Below are 12,409 nucleotides of genomic sequence, written 5' to 3'. Positions count from 1 at the left end.
CTGGTCTTCAGCTGGTGGGCCCAGACCCACAACTGGGGCGGAATCTACACACATATTAAAAAGTTCTGAAAATGCGTTATTAAAAATACATTAAATTTTCTATAAGGCTCACAATCGCCATCTAGGGTCACACTGTATATTGCACTTAAAACACACTTAAAACGTTTTATTTGCAGCTGTATAGCTGAGTCCTAGGTCACAGCCAGATCCAAGATGGGTGGCAACAGCAACACTACCACCAAAATGTGGTAAAAGATTAAGAAATGAATCCCAAAATGCATGTTTGGTTTAAAAGTGGGTCCTTGGTCTGTAAATGTTGAAGAACATTTACCTGGAGTGACTTGTTTCTGAGGGCAGTGGGGGCACTTTAGCATTAGGATAAGGTTTATTCTTCTGACCCAAATCACTGGAAACTTTGCAAGTGTACTGATAATTTGTCATAATTTATGTTCCAGAACTTTAGGATTGTTAGTAAAGCGACTGGAGAAAGGTGGTAAAGCAGAACAAGAAAACCTCTTTCATGAAAATGACTGTATTGTTAGAATTAATGATGGGGACATCCGCAATAGAAGATTTGAGCAGTAAGTGCATCTTTACAGTTTATCGCTTTTCTTAACCTTTAACCATCGCACATGGTAGTAATTTGGGGAGGAATAAAATGCTCAAGAACAAATTGCCTAAGTAAGTTCTTTCTTTAAAGAGGAGCGTGTTTGTAGATCATTACAGTGTTTCTTTAATTACTCAGTTTACAATTACTACAGGATAATGACTGCCATTGCATAACTTCCTTTCCTCATTTTAAAATTGTTACAGGGCTGTTTTTCTTCCCTCTACCCCCTGTTAACTTGAATGATATGGTTTGTTTATAGGTGGAGAAGCGCTTAACATTAACACACCATCGAAACCATTGTGTTCACTGTTTCTAAAACAGTAATGTAATTTTGCATGTGAAATGCACTTGTGTGTAGAAATTATGAAGCTTCTCCAAAGAAGTCAGTAAGATTATAACTTCCTGTGTAGCAAGACACTGGGTCATTTTATTATCCCCCCCCCCCCCGATTCTGGTTCTCCTGAGTTCTAGTTCTCGTGGAAATTTAATTTAAAAAATAAATTATGGGGCAGGAGGGAATTGTGCAGCTTATATCACCTGAACATTCAGTAATATTTGTGGTGCATAGATTTTTGTCAGAGAAACAATGCTGGAATCTTACTTTTTTATTTTGCAATAATGAGTAATCAATCTAAATAAAAATATTTCTGACACAATTAGTGATAATTTCAATCCTTTAATATCCTACAGTGCTTAAAAAACTGCTGTGTGTTTAAGGGTTTACCCCAACACTGCTGTTTTGAGGTCAACTATGCATCAAATAAGAACATTCAAACATCACACTCAAGATGTGTGAAAGATCCACAGCAAACCTTGGGTGCATGCACACCCTCCTCCTGTGTGACTCAGAGGAGGGGTTTGGAAACTTTCAGTTCTCCAACTTCGTTAATCACAAGCTAGTTTCAGAAACGCATGGTTTGAATTTGACATCTTTTAAACTAGCAGGTATTTAATGTTGACCAGACTCCTGCTCTTGGCGATATAATAAAGCAAACAAAAGCTTCTTAACTCTTCCTTGGCTGCATGGAAAGGGAAGGGTTGTGTTCAGGTTTGCTCCCCCTCTTTCACATTGTGTTAAAACCTTTGTTTAGCATGACATTCAAATGTGGCATTTCACTTGGGAATAAAGAATTGTGAGTGTAAGGACAAATTGTAGTAATACTCTTCCATGAACTTTTGTGCAAGGTAGTAGAATGCTTCTCATAAACAGCTCCACAATGTATTGGTGGGTTGGGTTGTGGTATGAGCAACATTGTGGATAAGGAAGATGTCGGATCTAATACTGTAAACTCTTAATGGGCTATTAAGGGCTCTTGTGGTTATTCCCCCCCCCCCCACACACACACATAGCACATTTCTTCTAAATTAGAACAAACTATGGTTTGATCCCTTTTCAACAACAGTAAAAATAATATTTTATTGATTTTGACATTCCTAGAATCTGTGCCTCATTCAACAATTGAAAGCTGAAGCTTTCATTCTTTTCCCTTTGCTCATGAGAAAGGAGGGAGGACTACATGAGACCAAGTCTTGTTATGGCTGATACATAATGCTGCACACTTCTTAACTGTGCCATTGAATGCAACTAGCTCAAGTACAAAAAGTTTAGCATGAAAATCTTTCCATCTGTGGGACGCCTGTTATAGTTTAACAGAAAGTGCTAACTAGACAGTTTGATATTATTTTGAAGTAGGTTTCCATTAACTTTTATGGAAGTTAATATATCATATTCTTAGATCACCTACATTTTGAATTAAGGAGATTGGAGGGGCTTACAAATCTCCAAGCCATCATTTATAATATTTAAGAAAAGGACATGAAACCTTATGCTAATTTTAAGGCCATATTTATTAATCAAAGAAGATTTAAAAAAGAAACCTGTGCTGCCCTAAAAGAAAGATACTTTCAGAAGAAAAGGCATTTGTAGCAGATCACTCCAAGAAAACCAGCCTTTTCAGTTTACAGTTCGCCTTTTTAGTTTACAGTTCAGTTTCAACAATATGTCTTGTCATTTCATGATGCCTAATTAACATCAGTAATTATGTTTTTAATGTCTTCTAGCCTGCCAGTCTTAATTTGCTAATTTCTCATTCATTCTCAAACCTAGAGCACAGCATATGTTCCGTCAAGCCATGCGAACACCCATTATTTGGTTCCATGTGGTTCCAGCAGCAAAGAAAAAGCAGTATGAACAGTTATCACAAAGTGAGAAGAATGCTCACTTCTCCAGTCGGTTTATCCCCAATTCTCAATATATGGACAATAAGAATGTTAATCACACTGGACTTGACACATTACAAAGAATACCCCGAGTGAGCCATCAAGCAGATCAGACGGACTCTTACTCACAACTACCTCATAGTGTGAATTCATCAGGAAAACCACCCCTGGGCCTGGCATCATCGCCACAAAGTGTCCTCGTCTCCACACCTCATAGTGTGAATTCATCAGGAAAACCACCCCTGGGCCTGGCATCACCGCCACAAAGTGTCCTCGTCACCACTTCAAGCACTGGCTATAATACCAAAAAGATAGGGAAGCGGCGCAACATACAGCTGACGAAAGGTAAGCAAATTTGTTTTCTGCCTGCTGGGCATATAAAGATGCATATGAAATGAATGAACATTTATTTGTTCCAGCACTGGGCAACCTGTGGTCCCCTGGATGCTGTTGGCTTGCAGCTCCCATCAGCTCTAGACATCTTGGGCAAATGGTCATGGATGAAGAGGGTTATGACAACTGCCAGGTCCACTGCTTCCCCAGCTCTTCTTTATCATATCTTGTATTAATACAATGTTAATACAATACAATGTTAATACAATATTAATACAGTGTTCTCGAAGCGACTGGCATGTGTTTGGCCAAACTGCGGGAGGCAGTGGAGGATAGGGGTGCCTGGCGTGTTCTAGTCCATGGAGTCACGAAGAGTCGGACACGACTGAACGACTGAACAACAACATGTATTAAAGAAGATCATGTCTTCCTTAATACATATCTTGAAAAACTCAATGCCCCTTGTCTATGCTGCTTCATGGCAGTGTAGAACATAAACTGGGTTTGGGTAAATTCTTTATGAGGACTTAAGGAAAGTAGCACCCTGAAACAACTTAAATGGTTTTGACTCCATTATCAGGCTTATTGACTATAAAAAAGTACTTTACACCTCTAGCAAAGCTGAGAATATTGGTCAAGATGCAAAGTACTTTTCAGCTAGTAATGTGAGGCCCTGGGGCGCTTTTAGAACCTTGGCATTTTCTTCAACATGCTTTACCCTCATGCCACCTGGTAAAATTCATTTGAACCCAAAGGAAATTTCAAAGAGATAGGAGTGAAAGAGAAAAGGTCAGAAATTCCACTGTGCTCGTACAAAACTTAGCTAATGTGTTTCCAGTGGTATGCACCAATCTTTTCCAAGAGTCTAGGTCAAATATTTCTCAACTGAGTTCTTACTAAGTCCCAGAAACGTGGATTGTGACACAAGGATGTAAATGTGTAGCGTTTTAAATCAAACCTTTAATGTGTGAGCATATCTGAATTGCAAGGTGCGAATATATGAGTACAGGGTGCAATGTGTATTTGTCATAATATCTGAAAATAAGTTATTAAGTATGTAGCTGTAAGGTCTCCCCCCCCCCATTGCAATGAAGAAATATCAGCTAGCTTCTCAATGCCACTTCTGTGTTGCTGTTGGCAAGCATTTTTTATTTATTTATTTTTTATTTATTTACATTTGCATGCAATAGTTATTGCCAGTCATTTTGTATTTTTATTACAAGATTTTTTTTCACATGGAACACATCAAAGGGGACTCTTGCTGTGGCTTAATAATGATCAGTGATGTTATTTTCCTTCTATGATTATGTTCTATTTTCTGTGAACTTCATGTGAACTACCAGATTGCTTGTTTCTGGTTACTGGGTTTTAAGCTCTACAAACTTGGATGACATAAGGTTGAGTTGACAGTTTGCTTCTGTTGTTGATGCGCCTTCAAAAATACTTAAGGCCATCAGCTTAAGATGACATGCTTGGAGCCGGGGCGGAAGAAACCCTGTTACTAGCCGAGTGAGGAATTGCTTTGCTTATAAATATAAACTCAATGATTTACCAATTTTTCACATTTAATGGAACAGATAAAGAAGAAGCCTACAAACATACCGCTGGGACATTACACAGGCATCTGATTTTTCTTAGTCAGCAGTGGAAATAGTGATCATACGGTTTATATAATTGCAGTACGTTGCAGCACTAAGTAGTGGACAAAAATAGCGTTTTTTAGCAGTAAGGGAGAGTGCACATTGCTTTGGCACAAAGCAAAATGCAGTTACCACATTGTGGTTACGTGAAACTGTCTTTAAAGAAAACTACGGTTTATTTTGCAGCTGCTAGACTGCTGTAACTGGGGCCCACCCTAGGAAGCATATTCCAGATTTTAAACAGATTTGCTACCCGTGGTCAATTTACAAACACTATTTGAGCACCTTATACTTTTTTTTAAAATGACTTTGTGGTTCAAGAGCTAGTTACCTGGATATGTTTTCCCATGAATTTTGCCTATGATCGTTATTGGAGCACCCTATCTTTTGAGCTCAGAGGAGTGGCAATCATGGAAATGGCCTTTTTTTGCATGAGTGTCCCAATTCCTGATTATGTTGTATTTTTATTCTTTTGCTGCTTTTAAAAATGGTTTTGGTTGCCATATTTTTTATTGTTACAATCTTTGAGGTTTATTTTGTTAAAACATGTTTTTAAATTGTGTTTGACACATAGGAAGTATTTATTTTAAATAAAGATTTGGGGTATACATTAGATAAATTTTATATTTGATTTTCCCATTACTTCATTTCAGTTGGAAAATTTGCTTCAAAAATATCAAGTCTTTTCAATTATTGGAGTTAAGATTGTGAATGTCTAATTAGAGTAGTGAATACTGGCTACAATCCAATCTGGAATTATGCACATGGCATGTAATCTCATTATAGTGAATGCATTTTAAGTGTGCATAATGCTCTACCAAAATATGGCGTTTGCGTCTTGATTGCAGAGATTAGATTTACATCAGTTGAATTCAATTTAGTATGTTTGCATTTTTTTCCAGTTTCTAACTTGATTTAGCAGTTGCTTATAATGTAGCCACCAAACAAAATGCCCATTGAGATGAAGTACCCAGGCCCTAAGCCCATTTGGGTTTTGAAGGTCAAAACAAGCATGATGAATGGAACCAGGAAACTTCACTGGAAACAGATATTGCAAGATGGGTGTTAGATGATGAACTATCTATGAGATCTGCTCACTATGTTTTATGTCGATTGGTGTTCCCAATCTGTTTTGAAGGCCAATCCCACAACCATCTTCCAGCATCTTACAACAGTCTAACCATTAACATCTTGACAGCAATATAAGCATGATGTGACAGCCTTGGTAATAATTGTTTCAAGTGCATTTCTACTTCTTCCAATAAAAAAAAGCTGAGGTTGGTTGTTCTAACTAAATGTCCACCATGCCAACATCATTACACTCTTGCTCTATGCAGAGTACCCAAGAAGGCCAAATGGGCATCGAGCATCAAGAGAATTTTGAGTTTGTGCGGTTCAACTATTCCAGGTTAAGTGGGCCCACTAAACCATCTTGTCCTGGAGGTCCCCCCAAATATTGTAGCTGATGCTAACGCTGATGGGATTCTTCAGATCCCAGTTTTAATGTTCCATATACCACAAAATATCTGGAAAGTGTCTTCCGCAGTGACTTTTGGTACAAAGTGAGCAGACAGGATTCCCCTTCACACCAATTGCTTTTTATTGTTTTTTTTTTTAATATTTTTATTAAGGATTTTCTTGTTTTACAAAGGTATATGCAATGTCTCTTGTATTTTCCATGTAACGTTTTTACACGATCAGTTTCATTTGTTAATGTTCACCATGGAAAGATACATGTCTTGTGCCTGTTCTCATTTGATTATGCTGAGTGCATGCATGTGGCGCAACAAATGAAGCAGAGCGCTTAAGTATACCCCCAAGTAGTTTATTATAAATATGAGCAGAATGGAGATGTTGATTGTCTTTGATTATTTTTAATGAAGGATATTATAATATGACAGTCTTTACAGAAACCTAACAAACGTGCTTTCTTTTCAGCTAACAGGCAGCAGTTATTTCACCAATTACCGTCATTAGATTAAAATTTCCTTGCGGGCACATTAATGCACATACACATACATATGCCATCATCATGAAGTTCTCTTCTTATTTAGCCAGTCTATTTGGAATAATGATTTAGAGTGTGCAAATCCTCCCTCTCTGATATAGAAGAAAGAGACTCGGGAAGAGAGAAGTCTTCCTTATTAAAGCTGTTCTTTTTGCAGGCTTTGTGAACTATGTCTTCTCACATGACAAAGTGGGATAGTCCTACGGTAATCGTGCTTGCTTCCATTATGATTTCTTAATATTTATTGCCATTTTGGCATTTTCAAATAACCTGATCTTTCATAGGAATTAGCTGTTTAATAAAGTCAGAAGAGAAGGTCAGTAATATTCTTCTGTCAGAGCAGAATGTTTGTTGGCTTTTTCTAAATGAAAATTGATATCTATTTATCTTTTGTTAAAGGTCGGGGCTTGAACGTCTAGCATACAGATTTGGGGTTATTGCTGACGTTCTAATGTTACTGGGCTTTAGCAGTTTTGCCAGTTTTGCCGTTTATACATAGTTCCTATGAACCAAGACTGAATTCCTGCAGCCAATTTTGTGCACAAAAGATCCCCTTAATGTGTCACGTAGATTAATTTACGTTGCAGCATGAAGTTTGATGGCATTGTTTGCATCTGATTAAGTCACACTGAAAATAAACTCATTAGAATCAGTGGATTTAGTCAGTCATTACTAACTAAAGTCCATTAAGTTCAGTGGGTCCACTATGAATATTCAACACCAGAATTAATGTTTTACAGTGAACACACAAGTGGTTCCTGCTCACTCCTCTCTTAGTGCAGGTGGGTGTGAGCAACAAACCACAATCCTGGCTTCAGACTGTGTCCAAACTATGGGTCATGATTCATTCTTCTCCTAACAAACCATGATCTGAAGCCAAGTTTGGTTCCTGGAACAAACATGATCCCTGGCTTAAAACAAACCACAACCTCTGGTTTAAAGGTAAAGGGACCCCTGACCATTAGCATTAGGTCGAGTCACGGATGACTCTGGGGTGGCGGTGCTCATTTTGCATTATTGGCCGAGGGAGCAGGCGTACAGCTTCCGGATCATGTGGCCAGCATGACTAAGCCGCTTCTGGTGAACCAGAGCAGTGGACAGGAACGCCGTTTACCTTCCCTCCGGAGTGGTACCTATTTATCTACTTGCACTTGGACATGCTTTCAAACTGCTAGGTTGGCAAGAGCAGGGACTGAGCAACGGGAGCTCACCCCGTCACGGGGATTCGAACCACCACCTTCTGATCAGCAAGCCCTAGGCTCTGTGGTTTAACCCACAGTGCCACCCGCGTCCCATAATCTCTGGTTTAGACAAATGCTAAAATAGATATAATCCTTTGTTGCTTCTGCTTGTGGTAGTGGAGAAGCAGAGTGGATGTCATCTCCAAGTTCATAGAAAACCATTTACTTATGACATGTGAACTGGGCCACTGTTCCCAGTATCCTAGTTATGGTCAAGGGAAAGAGTGAATGCCAGGGGCTCTTGCATAGCCTTCCCTTTTCTCTTCCCAAGCACATTCCTCCCATGAAGAAGTATTAGGTTGACAACACCAGCAACCAGATTTTCCGCTTTAACCAAAGCAGGGCTAGACCAAGACATCTTGCAGCCTGAGTTTATGTTTGTAGTGTTCAAGAAGCAATGTGGAAATTAGAAACAGTAGCTTAAAAACAACAACCCTAAAACTGTACACAATTTAGTTTTGCTTGTACGTAATCAAACATTTGAAAATAAAAGGTAAAAATAACATACTGAAACTTTGGAACACATGTGAACAAAATAACTCACAAGTGGAATGATTCACAATTGTGTTCTTCTAATTAAATTATATACACAATCCCTTTATTCTTTATATTGACTACAGCTCCTGTCATCCCTGACAGCTGCTCATGCTGGTTTGAGCTGATGGGACTTGGGAGTCCAACAATATATGGAGGGCACCACATTTGCTGCAACTGCATTAAACCATAGTTAAAATTCGTTTCCATCCATTCTCAGCCTGATATACAACAGAACTTCAGAAACTAACCTCTCTTGTCATGATGCCATGGGGACTACTCATTCTTCACCCTATTACATATGACCTCTGCAGTGCTGAATTTTTGCAAGTGGTGGTACAAGGTTGGAGCAACAATGCTACAGAGTTGAAACGTGGGCTGGCTAATTTTTCTTCTGAGTAAACTGGTAAAAGAACAGAACATGTGACTGAGTAGTTTCCGGGCCTAGAGGACATGTCCTTTGCTGTAGATTATGCAAGATGGCCCAAATTCTCTCAATTTTTCAGCAAACAGGCATTCTGAATACTTTGTGTAATTACATTGATTGTGCATGCAGCTGCAGTAATTTCTTTCTCCAATGACCAGTTCAGGTTTCTAACTGGTCATTTCAGCACACAATTACTATGATTGTGTATGCAGAATTCTAGAGGTATGGATCTCCAATATAATAGGATCTTAAAATCAAATCTTAATCCTTTCAAAAAGGGTATAATTAAAAAATATTCTTGATCTGTGTGACAGTACAGTGCTTAGTTTCTCTCCCTTCCAAATAGTTGTGGTTTTTTTTTTTTTTAGGGGGCAGTATAATGGATTCCTAATGAAGCACACCAGACAAATAGTAGTTGTGTCTGATGAACAATTCACTAAATCAGAGCAAAATGGCACCTTGTTGGGGAGAAAAAGGCAGGGATATAAATGGGTCCATAATCATCAACCTATCCTCATTGTCATTGCTCTGTTTTTATGTGGCATTCCTACATCCGTCACGCCTTTGCCAAATGTGGTACACTTTTCATACACTACGCTAAAAGCTTTCTGGTTGGCGGATGAAAATCTAAAGATGATGATCCTTACTTTTTCTATATATTCCACTAAAAGCTGAGAATGGAGAACTTGCATAATGGACAACAAACATACACTGTTCATTCGTACTGCCTGCATACTACTGTTAGAATTCTGAGAATCCCAATTGATAAGAAAAATATTAATATATCCTGGGTGGCGGTGGGGAATTGACTTCAGTTCCAATGGCGTTTTACTCTTCAGACCCAAGCAGTGCCAAAGAGAAATGTTGTAGTTACGTGCCATTGATCTGACCTAGTTTTAAAGTCTAATACGTTGCTCCCCATCATTTCGTGTTATGGGTTCATGTTATGGGTTCCAGAAACAGAGCATAAAAGTAAGAGGCTTCAGATATGGTCTTCCTTGGTATTCAGAGGCAAAGTAAATAGACTGCTATCTGGAACCAGTTGGGGGCAAGGGATGATCTAGCAGTAGGATAATCAGGGACAGAGGGAAGAATTAGCCACTTTAACTTTACTCAGGTTTTTTCTATAGGTGCCAAGCATGGATACTCCAGTGCTGTTTGAAGACTACACAGTGTTGTTTTTTAAACAGTGCTTTCATGCAGTTATTATTTTGATTTGAGGAAGTAGAACTGGATTTTCTCACCAGCCTTATTCAGTTTCACTTGTATCTAGAAAGCCTTTAGAATGAAATAAATAATTATAATCAGTTAAGTTTCACTCTGCCCAAAATAAGCTGTTTACTCCATGACGACCCCCCCCTCTTCTGTATGGGGTGGGTGGGCAAATGAAGATAGCTTTAATCAACAGAAACCGAAGTGGGAACCTGCTGAAAAGTTTCATGAGGAAAATCCAGGCTGTCTTCTACCCATAACAAATTGTTATGTTCTTAACAAATAGTAAATACCAGGAAAACGGAAGGAGGGAGGGTGTAAATGGCCAGGGAATTGCAGAGTGTTAAGCAATCAATACACTAGTCTCACCATGTTATAGCAGCCAGTACTCTCTGCTTTTGGAAGCCCTAGCACACAAAGCAGGAACAAAAATTAATTAGACACAAGACTGCGAATAACACTAATTGCAACAACGTGTCACTTTTTATTGGTTGCAAGCACTTAAGTCAAAAGAAGATGGGGACTTGGAGGGACTCCAGCTTGCCCCACATGAAAACACTCTGTGATAATAATCAGTTAATGGATGGAGACTGTGCAAAGTTCCTTTCTGGTATTAGCACAGTGGTTTTTCAAGTGAAGAGGAGGGGGATCTTTGAGTGAGCACCCATTTTTCAAAGCTGAGTGGCATCTGAACAGCTTTAGCAGTTGCACACACTGTCTGCCTATACTTACTTTTTGGGGGGTTCGTGCTAGCTCAATTTATTTAGTTAATTTATGCTCCAGCTTATGTGGGTTGGCTGGGAGGGTGCAGATCTGAATATTTCCCTGCACTAAAAACACAAGTAACAAACCCCAAAGCATCTCCCCTTCCCCCACACATAGAAAATTAGCTGGCTGGCGAAAAGGTTTCTGCCTGATAACTGATGTGCTGGTTTTGTAAGCTAGAATTCTTCCTCCATCCCGACACAGGATTGGACAGAAATCTAGTTGCTCACTCTCTTTTCCAAGAAGTACATACATATGGCTTCATGGGAATTATTCTGAAAGCAGTATCATGGACACAGGTATTTGGAAATAGCCCCTTATGTTCAGTATGCTCATATTTATTCAGTCTGTCCATCATCTCTGGTGTAACTTGATGCGCACATCTTCCTCCGTCCCCTCCTCTAACACTGCAGGCAATGCAATATTGGTGTAGAATAACAGTTTTCCTCCTTCCTCATTTTATTCTCACAATAACAACCATGAGATGTAGGTTGGGCTGGGAGAGCATGATGACTGATCCAAGGTCACCCAGTGAACTTCATCCCTGGGCAGAGATTTTAACCTGTGCCTCCCCAGATCCAGTTCAACACCCAGAGCTTTCCAAGTTTTTCATGTTGGTGACACACTTTTTAGACATGCATCATTTCACGACACAGTAGTTCAGCTTTACTAGCAAACCGGAGTTTAAACTAACCCCTTTCCAGTCCCAGGAGGAGTGTGGGGAGTGTTTGCGCAGCTCATCTACACAATGCAGCAGATACACTAATGTGTCATGACACACAGTTTAGAAAGCTCTGTTCTAACCACTATACCATACTGGTTCTTTTCTGGGGAACTCTTCATCCAGGCAACTCAGAGTGGCATACCTTGTCAGTTTGTTTGGTTTGGGTTTGATATCCTTCTTTATCACTACCCTAGGGAGTCTCAAAGTGGCTAACATTCTCCTTTCCCTTTGTCCCCCACAACAAACACTCCGTGAGGTGAGTGGGGCTGAGAGACTTCAAAGAAGTGTGACTAGCCCAAAGTCACCCAGCAGTTGCATGTGGAGGAGCGGAGACGTGAACCCGGTTCACCAGATTACAAGTCTACTCTTAACCACTACACCACATTATTCATAACAGGATACACAGATGCCTTACTTTTAGCTCATTTGAAACCTATTTCCTAGTATAGTGATTATGGCATTTGCATGCTATCTCTTTATTTGAATGTCACTAAACCCATAGGTCAGCAATGGGGAAGATATAGCCCTCCAAATGTAGTAGGGCTAAACTCCCATCATCACTCACCATTAGACTCAATGGGAGTTGTAGTCCAAAACATCTGGAAGGCCACATGTTTTCCATCCTTGCACAGGAGATGTACTAGGAAGCTTCTAGGTGAACTACTAGGATATTACTCTGAAATTATTGTAAGGCC

General features: G+C 39.4%; 1 protein-coding gene across 3 annotated transcripts in view; it reads left to right on the top strand.

Moving 5' to 3' along the window:
• The window catches only part of PARD3 (par-3 family cell polarity regulator), a 624,867-nt gene that overhangs the window by 302,298 nt on the left and 310,160 nt on the right, over nt 1-12,409 (top strand). For all 3 annotated transcript variants that reach the window (XM_033166263.1, XM_033166261.1, XM_033166262.1), the window contains exons 8-9: nt 456-581; nt 2,718-3,175. In XM_033166263.1, coding sequence (XP_033022154.1) covers nt 456-581; nt 2,718-3,175 — 584 coding nt within the window. The remainder of the gene's footprint in view (nt 1-455; nt 582-2,717; nt 3,176-12,409) is intronic.

Source organism: Lacerta agilis, chromosome 12, assembly GCF_009819535.1.
Source record: "Lacerta agilis isolate rLacAgi1 chromosome 12, rLacAgi1.pri, whole genome shotgun sequence".
Lineage (NCBI taxonomy): Eukaryota > Metazoa > Chordata > Lepidosauria > Squamata > Lacertidae > Lacerta > Lacerta agilis.
This window is presented reverse-complemented; position numbering and strand designations above follow the sequence as displayed.